The 21,289-nt window shown below is 36.8% G+C and overlaps 1 protein-coding gene across 1 annotated transcript in view; it reads left to right on the top strand.

Annotated features, from left to right (window-relative positions):
- Positions 1–21,289, top strand: part of ANO3 (anoctamin 3) — a 279,163-nt gene that overhangs the window by 170,008 nt on the left and 87,866 nt on the right. Inside the window, exons 8-12 of the mRNA XM_054725150.1 lie at positions 9,171–9,215; positions 12,027–12,158; positions 15,129–15,235; positions 16,051–16,106; positions 19,393–19,514. Of these exons, the coding sequence (XP_054581125.1) occupies positions 9,171–9,215; positions 12,027–12,158; positions 15,129–15,235; positions 16,051–16,106; positions 19,393–19,514 (462 nt within the window). The remainder of the gene's footprint in view (positions 1–9,170; positions 9,216–12,026; positions 12,159–15,128; positions 15,236–16,050; positions 16,107–19,392; positions 19,515–21,289) is intronic.

Here is a 21,289-nt window from a genome sequence, read left to right on the forward strand (position 1 = left end):
GGAGTGCATTGAATCTGTAGATTGCTTTGGGTAGTATGGACATTTTAATGATGTTGATTCTACCCATCCAGGAACATGGTATGTTCTTCCATCTGTTTACTTCTTCCTCTATCTCTTTTTTCAGTGTCCTGTAGTTTTCTGCGTATAGGTCTTTTACCTCCTTAGTTAAGTTTATTCCTAGGTATCTTAATTTTTTTGGTGCGATGGTAAATGGGATTGCTTTTTTAGTCTCTCTTTCTGTAAGTTCATTATTGGTGTATAGAAAAGCCATAGATTTCTTGGCGTTAATTTTGTATCCCGCTACATTGCCGAATTCATTTATTAAGTCTATTAGCTTTTTGATGGAATCTTTTGGGTTTTTTATGTACAATATCATGTCATCTGCAAATAAGGACAGCTTCACTTCTTCTTTTCCAATTTGGATGCCTCTTATTTCTTCTTCTTGCCTAATTGCGATAGCTAATACTTCCAGTACTATGTCAAACAGGAGTGGTGAGAGTGGGCATCCCTGTCTTGTTCCTGTTCTTAGGGGAAATGGTTTTAGTTTTTGCCCATTGAGTATGATGTTTGCTGTGGGTTTATCATAAATAGCTTTTATTATGTTGAGGTATGAGCCTTCTATTCCCACCTTGTTGAGAGTTTTTATCAAGAAAGGGTGTTGGATTTTGTCAAATGCTTTTTCTGCATCTATTGATATGACTATGTGATTTTTATCTCTCAATTTGTTTATGTGATGTATCACGTTTATTGATTTGCGGATATTGTACCATCCTTGCATTCCTGGAATAAATCCTACTTGGTCATGGTGTATGATCTTTCTGATGTACTGCTGGAGCCGATTTGCTAGAATTTTGTTGAGGATTTTGGCATCAATGTTCATGAGGGATATTGGCCTGTAATTCTCTTTCATTGAGTTGTCTTTATCTGGTTTTGGTATTAGGGTGATGCTGGCTTCATAGAAGGAGCCTGGAAGTGTTCCTTCCTCTTGAATTTTTTGGAATAGTCTGAGGAGGATAGGTTTTAGTTCTTCCTTGAAAGTTTGATAAAACTCTCCTGTGAAGCCATCTGGCCCCGGGCTTTTGTTTGCCGGAAGCTTTTTGATGACTGCTTCAATTTCTTCCATAGTTACTGGCATGTTGAGCTGTTTAGAATCTTCCTGATTGAGTTTTGGAAGGTTGTATTTTTCTAGGAATATGTCGATTTCCTCTAGGTTGTCCAGTTTGTTGGAATAGAGTTGTTCGTAGTATTTTGTAACAATCCTTTGTATTTCGTCGGGGTCTGTTGTTATTTCACCTCTTTCATTTCTGATTTTGTTTATTTGGGTCCTCTCTCTTTGCTTCTTGGTGAGCCTGGCTAGAGGTCCATCAATCTTGTTTATCCTTTCAAAGAACCAGCTCTTGGTTTTGTTGATCTTTTGTATTGTTTCTTTGGTCTCTATGTCGTTTATCTCCGCTCTGATCTTTATTATTTCTTTCCTTCTGCTTACACTGGGCTTATCTTGTTGCTCTCTCTCTAACTCTTTGAGTTGTTGGGTTAGGTAATTTATTACCATTGTTTCTTGTTTTTTGCAGTAGGCTTGTAGAGCTATGAACTTCCCTCTCAGGACTGCTTTCGCTGTGTCCCATAGATTTTGGATTGTTGTGTTTTCATTGTCGTTTGTTGCCATGATGTTTTTTATTTCTTCCTTGATGTCTTTGGTAACCCAGTCATGGTTTAATAGCATGCTGTTTAGTCTCCAAGTGTTTGATTTCTTTGGGTTGTTTTTATTGTAGTTGATTTCCAGTTTTATGCCACTGTGATCTGAGAAGATACTTGATATGATTTCTATCTTCTTGAATTTGGAGAGACTTTGCCTATGTCCTAACATATGGTCTATCTTTGAAAATGACCCATGTGCACTTGAGAAGAATGTATATTCTGTGGCTTTGGGGTGAAATGTTCTGAAGATGTCGATTAATTCCATCTGTTCTAGTGAGTCATTTAGGATTGATGTTTCTTTGCTGATTTTTTGTTTAGAGGATTTGTCCAATGGTGATAGTGGGGTATTGAAGTCTCCTACTATGATTGTATTACTGTCAATCTCTCCTTTGATGTCTTCCAGGAGTTTTTTAATGTATCTTGGTGCTCCTGTATTGGGTGCATATATGTTTACCAGAGTTATTTCTTCTTGTTGGATTTCTCCCTTTAGTATTATGAAGTGGCCTTCATTATCTCTTGTTATGTCCTTCACTTTGAGATCTAATTTGTCAGATATAAGTATTGCAACCCCAGCTTTTTTTTCATTTCCATTTGCCTGGGAAACCTTTTTCCATCCCTTTACTCTCAGTCTGTATGCATCCTTTTTTTTGAGGTGGGTTTCCTGTAGACAGCAGATATCTGGGTTTTGTTTTCTTATCCAGTCTGTTACCCTGTGTCTTTTGATTGGGGCATTCAATCCATTTACATTTAAAGTTATTATTGATAGGTACTTATTTGACGCCATTTTTATTCTATACCCCTGTGTACCTTCTTTGCTTCCTATTTCTTTCTTTCTTTTTTTTTTTTTACAGCAGACCCTTTAGCATTTCTTTCATTGCTGGTTTGGTGGTGATAAACTCCCTTAGTCCTTTTTTGTCTCTGAAGCTCCTGATTTCACCTTCAATTTTGATTGATAGCCTTGCTGGGTACAGTATTCTTGGATTTAGACCCTTCCTTTGCATGACTTGGTATATTTCATTCCATTCCCTTCTGGCCTGATGAGTTTCTGTTGAGAAATCAGTTGCTAGTCTTATGGGGGTTCCTTTGTATGTAACTGTCTGTCTCTCTCTGGCCGCTTGTAAGATTCTTACTTTGTCGTTGGTGTTTGCCAACTTAACTATAATGTGCCTTGGCGTCGGTCTTTTGGGGTTCATTTTGCTTGGAACTCTGTGAGATTCTTGGATTTGTGTGGGTTTTTTCTTCCCTATATCAGGGAAGTTTTCTGTTATTATTTCTTCAAACAGGTTTTCTATTCCTTGCTCAGTTTCCTTTCCTTCTGGCACCCCTATTATCCTGATGTTGTTTTGTTTTGTATTGTCCCGAAGTTCCCTTACGCTCTCCTCAATCTTTCTAATTTTTGTTTCTAGAAGCTGTTGTAATTGGGTATTTTTTTCCATCTTGTCTTCTAGCTCACTTATGCGGTCCTCTGCTTCATCTAGTCTACTCTTGATGCTTTCTATTGAGTTCTTTACAGCAGCGATGTCATTTTTCATTTCTTCTTGGTTCTTCTTCATTTCTTCTTGGTTCTTACTCATATTGTCGAATTTGTCTTCCATCCTTTTCAGCCACTTTATGACCATTTCTCTGAATTCTTTCTCTGATAGGTTGTTTGCCTCTAAATCGTTTACTTCCTTTTCTGGTGATGCCTGCTTCTCTTTCCTGTTTGGGCTGTTTCTTTGTCTCCCCATGGTCTCTCTTCTCCGGATGTCTGGTTATATAGATTTCTCTCTCTGGCGTTGATTTAAAGGTATAAAATACAACACAACCAGGCACAACAGACAAGGCACTGAACAGAATTGTATTCACAATATTAATAACCTCCAATAAAGGTAACCACCAGAGAAAGACAAATTAGGGAATAGGAGTGGAAGAGGGAGAGTAAAAAGAAAGAACAACAACGAAGAAAAAAAAAACAACAACAAAGAGTGTGAATCTGAACTTGGGAAAAGAGCAGAAAGAAAGAAAAGAAAAAACAGAAAAGATAAAGAAAAGAAAAAAAAAGTAAGAGAGACAAGAATGATACTAAGAGAGAAAAGGGGAACAAACTATATATATGGGGAGTAAACTCCACTAGAACAACCACTATTCCCAGCAAATTCCAGCAACACGAGCCTGGAGATTAATACAAACTGCAACAGCAGCTAATATCAAGTGAGGCAAGGGAAAACAAAAGTAAAAAACAAACAAAAACAAAGCAAACAAAAGAACCAACCAAACCAACAAAAAGAATAATCAAAACAATCTCATAAAAAAGCATAAAAATTCAATCTAATCAACATTCAAGCAAACAACAACAAAAGGCCCGAGAGAAAAATAATTTTTTAAAGGTAGCGTAGAGAGAGGTTTGTATGGATTTGGAGCAGGGGGTTGGGAATTAGATATATAAGTAGGGTGAAGTTTTAGCAGGGAGTAAACTGAAAAAGTAGGGAAAATCTAAAGCCAGAAAGGGTTAAGATAAACTGGGGACCAAAAGGGGAAAGGTTAGGAGGAGAGTGATGGCATAATTTTAGCTTTGAGATAGGGTAAAGCGATTGTAAGGGAAAGATGCAAATCGAATGTAGGACACTAATCCAAAAATAAAAGAGATGGAAAATCAAATGACATTAAAAAAAAAAAAAAGTAAAATAATAGTAATAATAGTGCTGATTGAAAATAAAAATGTAATAATTAAAAAGGTGAAAATCAAGTGAGGAAAAAGAAAAAATATTAGTTTCTTAAGTAAAAGATGCAAAAAATGAAAATAAAAAAATATGAGAATAAAAAAATTAAAAAATTGAAAAAAGAATTGAAAATTAAAAAATAGGAAGACTAAAATGTGCAGTAGCGGCTGTCATTCACTTCCTCTATTATTCTGTTTGGTACGCCTTTTTCCCAGTCTGGGCGGTATTTCAGTTCAGCTTCATTCCAGGGCTCCTCAGTGTTGGAAGCCAGTCCTGCTTTTTAAGCCAGCCCTGTCTTAATTTCTCGTATTTATTTTTGATTACACCAGAGACAATTAGCGTTTCAGCCCCTGGGTGGCAGTGTTTCTGAATTGACTTCCGGGCCTCTCTAGCTCTTTTTTCTTTTTTTTTTTTCCCCCTTCTATGGCACTCACTACCAGTTTGTGGAGGCGTGCGCCTCAGAGCTGCCTCTCTGATGGTCACACGCAGCTCTGGCCCCAGGTTCCGAAAAAACACCTTCCCCCTGCAGTCTTTCAGGGTTTCCACCTGGGTTTGCCTCTGTATTGGGCTTAGCAATCAGAGTCGGAAAGAGCCCAGGTGTGCGGACCGTGGGTCTGTGCGCCAGACTAAGGAGCCTGCACTCCTTTGAAAATTCTTAGTCTGACCCTCCTCGTCAGATTAAAATGAGTTGCTTTCAAGAGGTCACTTCTGTTAGCAGCTCAGAAGACCCCCCTCCTCATTCACGGATCACGGCAGTTCCAACTGCCGCTGATTTTTCTAGGCACAGACCTCCCGGCTCCTGCCGGTCCTGCGGCTGCCGCGCTTCCCTCACCCAGCGCCTCCCTCACCCACCGCGGGGATTAGAAACCGCAGCTTATTTCAGACAAAATCTGACCTTTCCGTGGTGCAGTGAAGAGTTTCTTTGAATCCGAATGTTTGCGCTGATAGGGGACCGGTGGTCTGGTGCTCCCAGCAGTTCAGTGTTTGCAGTTGCCGCGGAAAGTCAGGTTTCCACTAAAATCCTCCTTTCCTTGCAAGATGGCGAGGCGCCCGTCGAGCCCGCAGCTCCGGGAGGGGACACAGCCCCTGTGGCTGCTGCGCGGTCAGAGGAACACTGCCCAGCACTCCCCCGCCTTCTCCTGGAGTTTAGCTGTCCCTTGGCTTGCCCACATACACTCCCTCTGCGAGCCTCTGCTGCTCCGACTCTCCGCCCCAGGAACAGACTCCAAACCCGACTCTATTCCGTCGCCATTTTTTTTTCCATCCGGCTATTCACTTTTTAAAAAATGATATTATTTTTTTATTTCCTGGCAAGGGTGCATTTGAAAGAAGAGTTCTGATACATCTGAAGAAAGAAATATAAAAACCATAAAACCTATGCAGTTTACCATTTCTTTTTCTTGATGTTGTGTCTGAAATTTTCATCTTTTTTGAAATGTATTTTTAATGATTTCAGAGAGGAAGGGAGCGGGAGAAAGAGAACAAAACATCAATGATGAGAGAATCATTGATCGGCTGCCTCCTACATGCCCCCTACTGGAGATCAAGCCCACAATCCAGGCATGCACCCCAACAGGGAATCGAACCGTGACCTCCTGGTTCATAGGTCAACTCTCATCTGCTGAGCAATGTTGGTCCGACTGAAATTTTCATCTTTTATAATGTTTTTCAAAATAATACTGCATTGTGAAACTTTTGGAAAGTGCCATTGAAATTCTCATGATTTAATAATAATATATTAGAAAATATGCAACATTTCCCAAAGTGTATCAAAGTGTACCACAGGCTCATAGTAGAAAAAGTATCCTGTGACCAACTATGCTTCTGAGTTTCTGAGCTATACAATGTTTCTTCACTGTAGGAATTTTTTAGAGAACTGGTTCTCATTCTTAGTCAGAGTTCCTCAAAATCACCTGGGAAATTGTAAAAATAAAGGTTCGTGGAACCCACACCAGAGTTCTGGTGTATTAAGTCAAGGATATGATTGGGTATATACATTTGTAACAAACATCTCAAATGATTCTGATGCAGGTGAGAAAGAAATGTCTCAGACATTTTAATATTTTAACAGCTATATACTTTTTATAAATTTCAAAAATCAGTTATATAGAGCAATATTTCCCAAATTTCCATCTGATAATGGATTTTTAAAAATTTTTAATATGATGGTGTTCTTGGGAAAATAGCTGGAGAAATGCTGGAATACAGCATTCTTTGGAAATATCATTCCAGATCAGTTTAAATACTAGATACAGCATTAACTAATTCTTTAGTAACTAACTACTCATTTATTTATGATACTCCTGAAATTTGGGATAGTTCTTAGCTTGTAAAAAGAGAATGCTATTCAAGCATAAACTACATGGCCAAGTGTTTTCATGACGGTCAATTCAGTTTCCAACTGTCAAGTGTTTTCACATTTTTAAAAATATTTTTATATGTTTGTATTGATTTCTAAGAGAGAAAGGGAGAGGGAGCGAGAGATAGAAACATCAATGATGAGAAAGAATCATTGGCTGCCTCCTGCATGTCCCCCACTGGGGATCAAACACTCAACCTGGGCATATGCCCTGAACAGGAATAAAATCATGACCTCTTGGTTCATAGGTCGATGCTCAACCACTGAAGCACAATGGCTAGGCAAGTGTTCTCACATTTAAGAACATATATACTGTCTTAAAATTAAAATATATAAGAATAACAAAGAACTGAAATAGGAAAAATGCATATCTCTTTTTAAGGATTTATGCATAAAAATGTTACCTATGTTTGGCTAATCTATGTATTTATTCAGTGTTGAAATATACATATTACATTCCACAAAGAAAACCTGCAAATTTATTTAGGAAAATGATAATAGAATTATAAACCTGTCTGCGAATTTTTCAGCTAACTTATTGAATAAACATGAATTTTGAGAAATTTACCTACTTTTTAGCTTGAATGTATGTACAGAATAGTATGTACTATATTTTCTAGCTAATTCCTTGCTTGATTATTTGTCCAAAGTAAATATGGCCTACATATTGGATTTAATGTTTTAAAACTAACCAAAAATATTTCAGAGAATTAAAGTAATCTACATTTTTCCAGTTTTTATTCTATCAGGAAGGACTTAATCTGTCTCCTCTATAGTCTAGAAATATCAAGGCCTGCTTTCATTATTTTTCTCTTGATTCAGAGGTGTTTCCTAGTCATTCTTAGCCCACTTTCACATTAAAAGTGTCAAACATATTTTAGGATGATTCAGTCATCCTGTAGCTTCTCAGAGTGAGTTCCTAGATGGGGTCAACCTTCCATTTTTCCTCAAGCTTCTCCTCCCACAAATGTTTTAAATATAGCAAATTTGTGGGAATACTTAAAAATTAAGAACAATCTTCTCTTTCTAGATAAAAGAACAATCTTCCTTTTTAATCACAATTAGGATGAAATTCCGATCACTTTTTGAATGCAAAAGATTATTTACTCAAAAAATAAAATAACATAAAAACATATAGGAAGCCCAATGTGTAGAATAGCTCAAAGTGCTTGACAGGAGAAGGGAATCCTGGGTCCCAGCCATGTGACTGCCCTCCTCACTCGGCCCCACAGTCATCTCCACATGTGGCCACCAGCTCTGTGAAACACTAATTGGAAACAGTATTGAGATAATTATTTATAGTTAATTTTGAGTGGTTGTTGTAATAGGTGGGTCAATAGGTAGATAAATGCTGCCTGATGCAAGGTGTAAATTAGCAGACTCTTTTCAAAGGAAAAATAAAGTTCTGTACCCAAATAGTACAGTCAATAAATGATCTTCAACTTGCAATTTATACTCCAGTGATTACCAAATTAGTTGCAGTTCCTGAATCTTAATGTTTGACCTTGCTCCCATAACCATTTCATATGCGGTCCAGAATGCCGTGCCCCAAGTACTCACTCAGAGGACTATTCCCACTCATGCTTCAAGATTCCACACAGATAACCCATCCTCTGAGAAGGCTTCCCTGTCTCCTTTCTCCTCCATCTACAGAAACCAATTGGGATCCCTTCCTGGGAACTTCCACAGCTCTCTCTGTTATCCTGCATGGTCACATTTCATTGTAACTACCACTTGTCTCCTCAATGGTAAAGGAAGCTCTTTGAGGGAAAAGACCCTCTTTAATTTCCAAATCTTTAAAGGTTATACCTTATTATTCCTTGCAAAATCAGAAATATTCATTTCATATATGTTTGTATAGATGGATGGATGGATGGATGACGTCATATAACAAATGATCCAGTTAATATGCATTGTGTAGCAGAAGTGAAACCTTTAAAAAATAGAATTAAAAATCAGAATTCAAAAGTGATTTATTGATTTATAAAAGTGATTTTGATGTTAGTAACTTAGATTCTGAAAATAAAACAATGTAAATTCAGAATTATTTCTACTTTTAAAAAAATTGTATCTTTATTGTTGAAAGTATTACAGATGTTACCTCCCCCCACCCCCACCCGTTGACCTCTTCTAGTCTGTCCTCTGCCCCAGGCCTTCAACACACTATTGTCTGTGTCCATGGGTTATGTATATATGCATATAAATTCTTTGGTTACTCTTTTCCCACCCCATCCACCCACCGCTGCCTTCTCTCTGAGATTCCACAGTCTGTCCTACTATACTGGCTGATTTTATGTCTTCCTTAAGCATTTGGAAGTTGTAATATTGAAGTGCTCAATATGATTGAATGTTGTCATTCACTGGTTGGACTACTTTCATTTGATTTTCCCCAGCTGATGTTTATTATTTTTCAGGAAAAGATCCTATTACACTGACCCACGGAGCAAATCAACAGGCAGGTTGGTGGGTGATGCCTAATTTGTTTATGACTAATTTGTTATTAAGGGGGAGGATAGAAATATATTCAATTACCCTTATCAGCAGTTGTAAATTTTAGGAGGGAAAAAAACACACTTTATTGATTTATTTAGGAGGTTTCAAAAATGACTTGTGCCAAATTTAACAATGTTTAAAAACAGATAATTTTTTTTTATGCATCATTGACATTCTTGTAATCCTCACTTGACATAATTGCAATTCTATCTCCCATTTTAGGAGATTTTAATTTTAGAAATAGTTATAAAACCAGATATATAGGTAAATGTTGACCCAGTAGAGTAACAGAACAGACCCAACAGAGACCTTCTGGATCAGTTGATCCAAATCTCTTATTTGACAGGTGGTAAAGGAAAGACGAGCATTCACAGCGATGAATCGCCATGCAGCGCCTTTTGAATCAAAGACCTACTCTTATTCCACCACCTCAATCTGACTTTTTTATCCTACCATTGAAAACAAACTTCTTTTCAAGAGTGTTTCATCTCTTGCCTATTTGGGTAGCAGTAGCTATGACAAAGGAATTAATCACATTACAAGCCTGAAACAGAAGAAATTATCCCACCTGAATGCCTGACCCTGTTTCGCTAGAGGAAATGATTTTGCCTTTACTGATACTAAAACAAAAGGCTCCTTACACTGGGCTGTTTTTCTGCTCATTGCAAAAGAATCAGTTACCAAAAACAAAATGTGAATGTGGTAGAGTATGCTCTATTGAATAGTATTGCAGGATTACAAGTCAGAATAACAGAAACCGGAAGCATATAGTGCAAATATCAGTCCATTTTAGGAAAAGATTCAGCAAATCTAGTTCTTTTACCAAGAAAATGGCTGAATATAATTTAGAACTTTACAATAGAAAAAAAAATTAGTTTTAAAATAAGGGAATATTGGTGTCTTTTAGATGTGGTCAGGATTGGTAACAAGATAAGTAAATCATGGTGGGGAGGAGCCTTAATATTAAACAAGTACTAAAGGAATCAGTATTCAAATCACTCTTTTTAAAAACTATTGTTAATGATGATCTTCAGCCAAGTCAGATTTTTGTTGTCCGGTTAGCATGCTTGGATTTAGAATGGGCTTTGATCATTGCCCCTGTTCCTATTTGGTCCTGGTCCATGTAGCAAATTTCCAAAGTTATTTTTGCATAAGAAAGCCAAAGTCATTGGAATATTGTAATTTATAAATTTACAACTGCAGGTTTTTCTTTTTTTCTGCATGTGCCTGCTCAATGATGGACATGTCGCTAAATGTCTGGGTTCGTTTTCATGTGCTCTATTGAATTAGTGAGATTTTGCTGCTGTGTAATTAGTGGGTTTTCTGATAATCAGGCATCTTTTTTTCAGAGACTTGCAGAAGGGTAAAATGATGCATGTTAAAATAGCAACAGATGTCTATTTATGTAGTACTGTCATAATTTAGTTTTAGCATAAATGTGTTTAGAATGGCTAATCTGTGTATATTAAATCCTAAAGAAACATTTTATTTTTTATAATATTTTATTGGAGTTTTTTTTAGAGGGAGGGAGGGAGAGAGAAAGAGAGGGAGAGAAACATAGACGTGCAAGAGAAACATCTACTGGTTGCCTCCTGCACACGCCTAGACAGGTTTGAACCCACAGCCTGGGTATGTGCCCTGACCAGATCCAAACCACCACCTCTTGGTGTACAGGACAAAGCTCCAACCAACCAAGCACTCAACAACGGCACAACATTTTTAGTAGGGAGAAAAAATTTTTTTTTCTATTTTTGGTCAAATTTAAAAGTAACCTAGAAAAAATGAAAACTATACTGTGTGTCCTATGTTTTATTATCTTTTGTATTTTTTATTTCATGAAATGAAAATTCAGTTATCAGTTATCAGTTATTTTAAATGATTATTAAATTCCTTTAAGGATTACCATAGTCAAACATCTTTACAGTTTACTTTTTAACAAATTTTCTCTATGTTCCTTTACTTTGTGGATGCATATGGAGTAGGTAGTTAATAAATAGGAAAGGTGATTATGAAAATATATTACATATTAAACTGAAAAAAATCATGTTATTTGCTTTAATTTAGACTTTCAATTGAGAAAATGAATGATCTTGATTTTTTTTAAATACCTTTGGAGAAGAAAATTAAGATGTGTGTGTGTATTGGGGGGTGGTGATCATCATTGTTACAAAATTACAAAACCAATTTGTGGATAGTTGGAAAGAGGGGAAAAATCAATCAAGTACACTTTAATTTAATTGTGCTTATTATTTCTTGAAGTGGGAAAGGTGTTTTGTGCAAAGATATTTTAGCCAATAAACATGAGGGGATAATTAATGTACAGGCACTTAACCAGCTTTTGAAGTTCATCATTTCTCCAGACAGGTTGATAGGCAATAGTTATAGTTTTATTATTGCTGCTATTTATCATTTGGCAATGCACTTTCACATTCAATTAATAAAGCATCTTCAAAATGACCTTTCAGGGCAGCAGAACACATTGTGGGTTTTCTGATAAACAGGCATCTGTCTTTCAGAGACTTCAGGAAAAAATCAGTGACTCCGTTGTCACTGCTCCCCACCACCCATGCCTCATCCCCCAGCCTTCGCAGCTGGTGTGGTGCAGTTGGGGCTCTGACCAAGTTCTTTTGACCTTTTAATTCAGATTTCTTTCCTGCATGTGTGTGGTTGTGAGTGTGTTTATGTCTTTTGGGAACTCATTTTTGGAATGGCAGTAGAAGGTAGGCATTACTCTGGAATGCAACCTAATCTAATTCTAAAATGTGGCTTTGTTCCAGTATGCACAATTATTTTAGAAGACTCAAAAAATGGATGTCCCAAAACCCAATGGTTCTGGACAAGTCAGCTTTTCCAGACCTGGAGGAGTCAGACTGCTACACTGGCCCCTTCAGCCGGGCGCGGATTCACCAGTGAGTCCCCATCTGTTTTCTCCCATAACCCGCCTTGGTATCTTTCATTATCTGGAAGTTGTTGATAGAATAAACATAGCTGGGACCAGTTCCATGTTTTCCAAATAAGTCAGAGCATGTATCATTTTATTAAAATGCACACTTAGAATAAAACTCAGTGAACATGATTAATTAATTATCACCTCTGTTGTAGAGACATTCCAGTAATGAATGATTAATTGTAAACTCCTGGATTGAGCTAGCTCCCAATTCTTTCAAAATAATTATTATGGTAGTAAGTCACTCAGTTAAAGTAACAAAAATGATGATGATAATAATAATAGAATTGCTATTAAATAACATCCTTGAATAATGGATTTTTCTAATTAAATTATATTTATAATTACACTTAATTGTATATAATTAATTTAATCCATTGTATAATTTTATTAAACTAAGGAGAACAAGAAATTTTTAGCAATTTTTACAAGCCTATCTATTTGTCTATCTACCAACATATCTCTACTCATTTATTTATTCAATTATTAAGTTTCAACATGACACAGAATGAGGTTATGATACAGTCCCTGCTTTCACGGTTCTTCCAGGCTACTGGGTCAAACAAAAATATTAAGTTAATAATTAAACACAATAATATAAACATAAAGTTGGAGAAATGCACAGTATACAGTAGGTCTATAGCTGCAAGGTCAATTTGCTATATGTAGTTTTGGACTGACATCTGGGATGTAGGATATTGTGAGAGGCAGGATGAACCAGAATTCCTGGCCACCAAACATGTAACAGAACCAATAATCAATGGGAAACCCCTCTTTCTAAATATTTATGTTATTATTTACTCTTAGAGGCAGATTTAGAAGCATTCTTTTTAATTCCAGCTAAGAACTGGAGGAAGCAGTGTAAATTCAAATGAATTCCAAATTTAGAAAGACATTGTACTTTTAGCTTTTTGCCATACTTTTTCAGGCTCTGTGATATAAAAATCAAAACAACAAAAAGTCTGCTATTTCTCTTTGAACCCGAGAAACTAAGGTGATCTTTGAAAAATCTCAATCAGATCATGAAACTGTCTTGCTTAATACCACCCCCAATGGCCTCCCATTTACACTTATCATAAAATTCTCACCATGTGACCATGTATGCTGTGGTCCCTGCCAACACTCTCACCTCATCTTCTACAATTTCCACACCATTTACTGACTTTAGGGTCACCCATCAGAAGCTCAACCTTAATTCTATCTTAGAGTCTTTGTTCTTGCCGTTCTCCTTTCTAAGATGCTCTTCTCCCAGATCTTCACATGGACTATCCCTTCTTATCATTCAGCTGTCACTCAAAAGTCACCAGCTTAGAGAGACCTTCTCTGAAAATCTTATCTATAGTTCCCTTGCCCCAGTCATTCTCTATGCCATTAGGCAGTTTCATTTTTCTTCATAGCAACTTCTGAAATTATGTAACTGATTTATTTACTAATATATTATCCGTTTCCTTTCTTTGTAATGTAATTTCATAGAAAAGGAATTTATCTGCTAAAGAAATATTTGTTCAAGGAATTCTGAATCAATCTGATGGTAAAATATTTGGTGGATATTCCTTCCGATTCTTATCATTAACAGGACACAGAACTGTTAACTCGTTGCATCTAAGAACAAAAATAAAAAGCACAACAGCAGACTGTTGGAGGGGCTCTGAGGCTAATAACATGGACAGGTATACAGATTACCATAAAACAGGGCAGAGTAAAAGTAATGCATTAGGAAAGACAAGTGAAATGCACATTTTTGTAAGAGAGGGAGAAGCTACAGCCAGAGGAGAAGACCCAGCCACTAAAAATGTGGAGGGAGGTGGTGAGAGGTAGGGGAACAGAGCAAAAATCTCAAGGTAAAAAAGGATGGGAGTCCGAGGTGATAAGTTCTACACTTTGACAGACTAATAGATGCAAGAAGCCAGACCTATAAGAAGTAAGACCAACAGGAAGGTTGAAATACAAGAATAGAGATCCTCCGAGGAAAATGGTATTGGAGAGCTGCTGAAAGGTTAAGAGTAGGAGCCTTCTAGGGGTCAGAGCTGTGCATTAAAAATCAGGTGAGAAATTGCATGGTTGATTAGGGGTAAAGAGGGCATTCTTTTCATAACCTACGCAAGATATGAGACCCAGAACAAGATGTGTATGGGAACCAAGAGAGACTCCGTTTAGTTATAAAAGTTACTTTGTTTGGCAACTGTTTGAATATAGATGAAAAGAAATCAAGGATCATAGAAGACCCAATACTTCAGATCTCAGAATCTGAGAAAATGGTGGTTTATCATTCACAAAAAAAAAAAAAGCACCTAGAAACAAAAATTGTCAGCAGTTGAGTGAGGACTGGGACACTTCGATTTTTTTGAGGCTCCCAGGATATCATAAAGTAAATGCTAAAACATACCCTTCTCCTTCCTTTCCTCCTTGAATCGCCCTTTTGCTCTTTTCATCACTGACTCTTAGGTAGTTTCTCCTGGCAACTCTCCCTTTGTAGGGAGAGAATAGGGCATGAAGGGAAGGAAGGACTATTGCTCGCTGCTAATGTTTTATAAACAGAAAAGCTAGCTTGGAAAGTGTGGCATGGGGAGTTACATGAATTTTTAATGTGCTCTGTTTGGAATTACATTGCATAATTAAAGTAGATGGGGGCCCATGGAAACTCTGTTCTCTCCTCGTTCAATGCCAAACAACTAATATGAGGACATCCAGGCTTTCTTATAAACCAAACGATATTAAAATGCATATTTGATAATGCTCTGTATGATTTATGTTTATTTTTCTCTGCCAATTGATTTTTTTTTTAAGAAGGTGGTTTCTCTTCTGATTTACTCTACTTCACATGCATTAGTTTAAAGGAGAAAACAGATGGATGACTTCCCAGGAAGTTGTTGCTGTTGTTGGATTCTGTGCTCTGGCCCAAATACTAAAATGGATCCCCTTATCTTAACAGCTTCATAATAAACAATAAGGACACCTTCTTCAGCAATGCTACTCGAAGCAGGATAGTCTACCACATGCTTCAGCACACCAAATATGAAAATGGAATATCAAAAGTGGGTAAGAACACGAATGAAAAATGTAGAGAAAGTCGAATTTGCTGTTACTGATATTACTCAGAAATATTTGAGTGAAGTTTTGCCTTCATGCATTAAATATGGATTTATAACACATTGAGCACAAACTAAACATTCTGTTTTTCAGTCTTTCAATAAAACAAACTCTTTGAAGAACATTTGGCCATATGTATCAAAATGCCAACTGTGCAAACACTTTAGAACAGTAATTGTATTCTTGAAATGTGTCCCAAGGAAACAATCAGACTTTTAATAACAACATACAAAGACCTTTGTTCATTGTGGATTTGTAATAGAATAAAACTAAATATATGTTAAATGTCCATCATTAGGAAGTGACAAATAAATTAGGCTACATCCACATAATACATCTATTAAAATGAAATAATTCAAAGATTTCGCAACACTAATAAGTATTATTTTGAGATATTTTAAGAGGTAGGGAATTCTTCCAATTTTCTAATTTTTTTTTAGTAAAAAGAAAAGTTGCTTTAGGCTCATGTGATCCTATGTGAGTGGATATTAATATCCCTCCCCCCTCCCCCATTTCATGATGTAGCAAAGTGAAATTGTATGTTGGCAGCCTGCAAATTTCCATCTACTATTGTTGTAAGGACAGAATTAGACTCTTAGTCTCTTTCATAGCCTCACTGTCCTTATAGGTGATGTAGTTATGGAAAGCATTTGGGTTATTTTCAGCTTTCAAATTAACTTAACGTTCAAAGTATATGTATGTTGCTGCAGAAGGAAGTCTTCATTTAAACAAACTCAAGAACTGTTGATTTCTTCTCTTTTCAGGTATCTGTAAACTGATAAACAATGGCTCATATATAGCAGCTTTTCCCCCACATGAGGTAATTTTAAAATATAATTTCCATTACAAAATGTTTTCATGCTCAATGCTTGATCCCATTTTTTTATTTTATTTAAATCTGGCTCCCCTCTCCCAGGAGGGTTCAATCAGCGACTGGCCCTGTCTTTTCTGAAACCCCCATTATATTTTGTCTCTACACTGGTTCCCCTGCCCAGAACCATCAGGAATCCCAGCCTTGGAGGCAACTCATGGACTTTGCTTGGCCTCTCTGGCTGCTACCCTCTACTCCAACACAGAGATCACTTGGGAACCACACCACTCCGAAACAGGGCAGATCCCCGGTTTGTGCAAACTACTTTGGGATACCTGAAAATCAAACACAAACCACAAAAAACCCTACAGCCCATTATGTACTTGATTCTCTGCCTGATTATTACCTCTCTACCAGTTTTAAGTAAGAGAGCCTGTTCAAACTATGGTGGGCTTTGCCGCTGAGTCATGAATAAAACTCGAATTAGTTTTAACCCTCTCCCCACACACCCATACATACACACTGTATTAATTTTAAGGCAACTCTGCATTTTAATATAAGAATGGGGTCATTAGAGGTTTCACTTCAGCTCTTTCAGAACTAGTCACTCTTCTATGTACAAAGGCTGAGGACTTACAACCTTTGCCTGAGGAATCCCTGTGCCTGAGGAATTCACAGTACAGTACAACTCATAACAGATAAAACGTGTTGAGCACTTAATACTTGGCACTGAGCTAAATGTCTTTTATGGATCATCTCATTCATTCCTTGCAGAAAATCTTTGAGATAGACAATTATATTAACTCCATTTTTTTCCAATTTTTTTATTAAGGTATATATGTGTACATATCTTACCATTGCCACCCCCCCACCCCACTCCCATATATGCCCTCACCCCCCAGAGTTTTGCATCCATTGGTTATGCTTATATGCATATACAAGTCCTTTGATTGATCTCTTATCTCCCCCACCTCTCCCTAACCTTCCCCCTGTAATTTGACAGTCTGTTTGATGCTTTACTGTCTCTGTATCTATCATTTTGTTCAAGTTTATAATGTTCTTTATTATCCATAAATGAGTTCATGTGGTATTTTTCTTTCATTGCTGGCTTATTTCACTTAACATAATGTTCTCCAATTCCATCCAGGTTGCTGCAAATGATGAGAATTCCTTCTTTTTATGGCAGCATAGTATTCCATTTGTAGATGTACCACAGTTTTCTGATCAGTCATCTGCTGATGGGCACCTAGGCTGTTTCCAAATCTTAGTTATTGTGCTGCTATGAACATAGGGGTGCATATATCCTTTCTGATTGGTGTTTCTAGTTTCTTCGGATATATTCCCAGGAGTGGGATACTGGGTCAAATGGGAGTCCATTTTCAGTTTTTTGAGGAAACTCCATACCATTTTATAAATGTCATCGAGGCATAGAAATGTTAAATATCAAAGGTACAGTTTTGAGCCCGGGAAGTCGGACTCCATTTTCTCTCAATGATGGTAAAGTTATTGTGTTTATTAATAGACCTTAGATTCCAAACAGTAAAGTCTAGTTTACTTTAAGTTAAAAGGAACCTCATTGGTTTAAAAAGGAATTTAAGCCCTGCTAGTATGGTTCAGTGGGTTAGTCATCATCTTGCACCAAGTGGATGCTGGGTTTTGTTTTTTTTATGGCTTTTTTTTCTTGTTGTTTTTTTTAATTCTTTATTGTTGAAAGTATTACATATGTCCCCTTTTCCTCTGTTGTCCTCTCTACCAGTCTGCCCACGCCCCCCAGCCCTGGCCTTCACCACCCTCCCCATTGCCTGTGTCCATTGGTTATGCTTATATACATACAAATTCTTTGGTTGATCTCTTACTCCCGCCCCCCTGCTCCTCCCAATCACGGTCCATCCTCTCCTGCCTTCCCTCTGAGGTTTGATGGTCCGTTCGATCTTCTATGTCTCTCAATCTATTTTTGTTCATCAGTTTATGTTGTTCATTATATTCCACAAATGAGTGAGGTCATGTGATATTTATCTTTCTCTGACTGGCTTATTTCACTTAGCACAATGTTCTCCAGGTCCATCCATGCTGTTGCGAATGGTAGGAGTTCTTTCTTTTTCACAGCAGCATAATATTCTATTGTGTAGATCTACCACAGTTTTTTAATCCACTCATCTGCTGATGGGCACTTAGCCTGTTTCCAAATCTAAGCTATTATAAATTGTGCTTCTCTGAACATAGCAGTGTGTATGTTCTTTCTGATTGGTGTTTGACTTCATGGGGTATAGTCTTAGGAGTGGGATTACTGGGTCAAATGAGAGTTCCATTTTTAATTTTTTGAGGAAACGCCATACTGTTTTCAACAAAGGCTGCACCATTCTGCATTTCCGCCAGCAGTGTACGAGAGTTGAGGATTCCCGTTTCTCCACATCCTAGCAAGCACTTGTTGATTTGTTGATGATAGTCATTATGACAGGTGTGAGATGGTACCTCATTGTCACTTTGATTTGCATTGCTCGGATAATTAGTGATTTTGAGCACTTTTTCATATGTCTCCTGGCCTTCTGTATGTCTGCTTTCAAGAAGTGTCCATTTAGGTCCTATGCCCATTTTTTTATTGGATTATTTATCTTCCTTTTGTTAAATTGTACAAGTTCCTTATAAATTTTAGAGATTAAACCCTTATTGGAGATAACATTTGCATATATATTCTCCCATGCAATGGGCTTTCTTGTTGTTTTGTTGATGGTTTCTTTTGCTGTGCAGAAGCTTTTTATTTTGATGTAGTCCCATTTGTTTATTTTCTCTTTAGTTTCCATTGTCCTAGGAGATGTGTCAGTAAACATATTGCTTTGACATATGTCTGATATTTTTCTGCCTGTGGATTCCTCCTAAGATTTTTATGGTTTCCTGTCTTACGTTTAAGTCTTTTGATTCCTGGTCAGGGCACATGCCTATGTTGTGGTCTTGATCCCTGGTAGGGTGTGTGCAGGAGGCAGCCAATTGATGTTATGCTCTCCTATCAATGTTTCTTTTTCCTCCCTTCCTCTCTCTCTAAAAATCAATAAACTATTCTTTTTTTTAAGAAAGGAAATTTAACAAAGGATTTTTAAGGAGCTATCAGAATATTTTTAATGAGGGAGAGATATGTAAAGTAATCATCATTCCAGAGATGAGCTAAATATACAATTTCTTAAGCTTTCAATAAATTATTAAATTACTCTATATTGGAAAAAAAGCAAAACCAATTTCTATGTAGTTCAAATTCCAGTAAGAGAATGGGTATTGATTTATCTTATTTTATCTCTTTCAGGGAGCCTACAAGAGTAGCCAGCCCATCAAAACCCATGGACCTCAGAATAACAGGCATCTATTATACGAGCGCTGGGCACGCTGGGGAATGTGGTACAAGCACCAGCCCCTGGATTTAATCAGGTACTGGGGATGGATCAATATGAAATATATATGTTGTTTTATTGTCATTTTCTTATATTGGAAACTATTTAATTTACTCATCAAATTATCTGTATTGATGCAATCAGCAAAAAAATAAAAAATAAACCACTATGGGTCTTTTCAATAAAAGGAATTTAATTTAGGAAATTGGTTACACAGAGGATGGGAAAGCTGAGAAATCAAACAGGAATAATAAGGCAACCAGAGATTAACAATGGTAGAAGATTGCTAACTACCCTCAAGCTGAAGGGGAAATAGAATGAAGTATATTTCAGTGCCTAAAACTTAGACTGTGCAATCCATGATTAACTACCTGTAACAAAGTGAATGTGTAGGGAGTAAAGCTTATGAAGAAGCCATGGATGCTCTGGAGACAGCACTGAGGACAACCACAAGAGCAGAAAAGTTCCTGGCTTCTCCCTTCCTTCCACCTTGGTGTCTCCCAGTACCTCCTCGCCCAACTTAACCCTGAGCAATTTATGAGGGAACCTGTGTAATCTACTTCCCTGTGAAAACCAATCAAAATCAAAACCAAGAAAGCAGAAAATGGTTTTGAGAGCAAAGAAGAAAATGACCAACAAAGCATCTACTAGTACGCATATACTTATCTTTCAACAAAGATTCAGTATCTATTCTATTCCAGGAAGTTTATCCTAGTGAGTAATTATCCTCAACTTGAATTAGTCTTGAAATACTCTCCTACTCATGATTTATTTTATTTTGATGTAACTCAGGTAAATATATGTACTCCTGTCAAATAATATTGTTACCTCTTATTTAACCTTTAACAATGTGAAGTTTAAAATATCAATATAATAATGTCTATATAAGGGGTCTATCTGTGTAATCTTCTATAATTATTCTAAAGATATTCTTATATATTAGTAATATATTAGTAAGACTCCAACCTTCAAAGGAATACTTGTTTAAAGGCACAAAGCCCTATTGCAATACATGTTATTAAAATAATCTTCTGTTTCAAAGTAGAACATAAAAATCTATAATAATAAAAGTGTAATATGCTAGTTAGACCAGACATCCTCCGGACAACCTTCCGAACGAAGCTGGGGCTGCAAGGGAGGCCAGGTCCCGGGGTGCCTGTGGGCAGATGGAGGGAAACTGGGTCCCAGGTGCCAGAGGGAAGATGGTGCTGGCAGTTGGGGGAAGGAAGGCCTACTCTTGCACAAATTTTGTGCATCGGGTTCTAGTATTGTATAAAAATATTGTATATTGTAAAAAAAATGAATATACATGTCTCCTAGGAGAAATAAATGGACAAAAACATCAAAATATCAGATAAATGATGCTTAAAGGAGGATGACCTTATGTCCACACTTGGTAGAATATACACAAGTTTTAGTTGACTCAATATAGAAAATAAAGTAGAAAAAAAATAATTTTCAGAAAGACAAGTCTTGTTAAGGAAAAAAAAATAACAAGATAATTTTCTTCCCAGCAAGAATCACTGCCCAAATGAACTATAAAACAACAGTCTTTAAAACTACTGCTGGGGAAAAAAAAGCTGTGTGTTAAGTAACCATTTTTAGAAAATGGGGACCAAATAGTAGGAGAGAATTCAAAAATTTTTTTATCTCTTACCAGAGCTTTAGAAATGGTGTGACAGTTTATATTGACAGTAGACTTGGTGATGAAAGAGCAATTGAGTAGTTTTTAGAACCACGATATTCTTCTGCCATTTCCATATAAACGGTATTTATCAGCTGAAGGGAAATAAAATACATTCATTCCCTTAT

Source organism: Eptesicus fuscus, chromosome 13 (genome assembly GCF_027574615.1).
Source record: "Eptesicus fuscus isolate TK198812 chromosome 13, DD_ASM_mEF_20220401, whole genome shotgun sequence".
Lineage (NCBI taxonomy): Eukaryota > Metazoa > Chordata > Mammalia > Chiroptera > Vespertilionidae > Eptesicus > Eptesicus fuscus.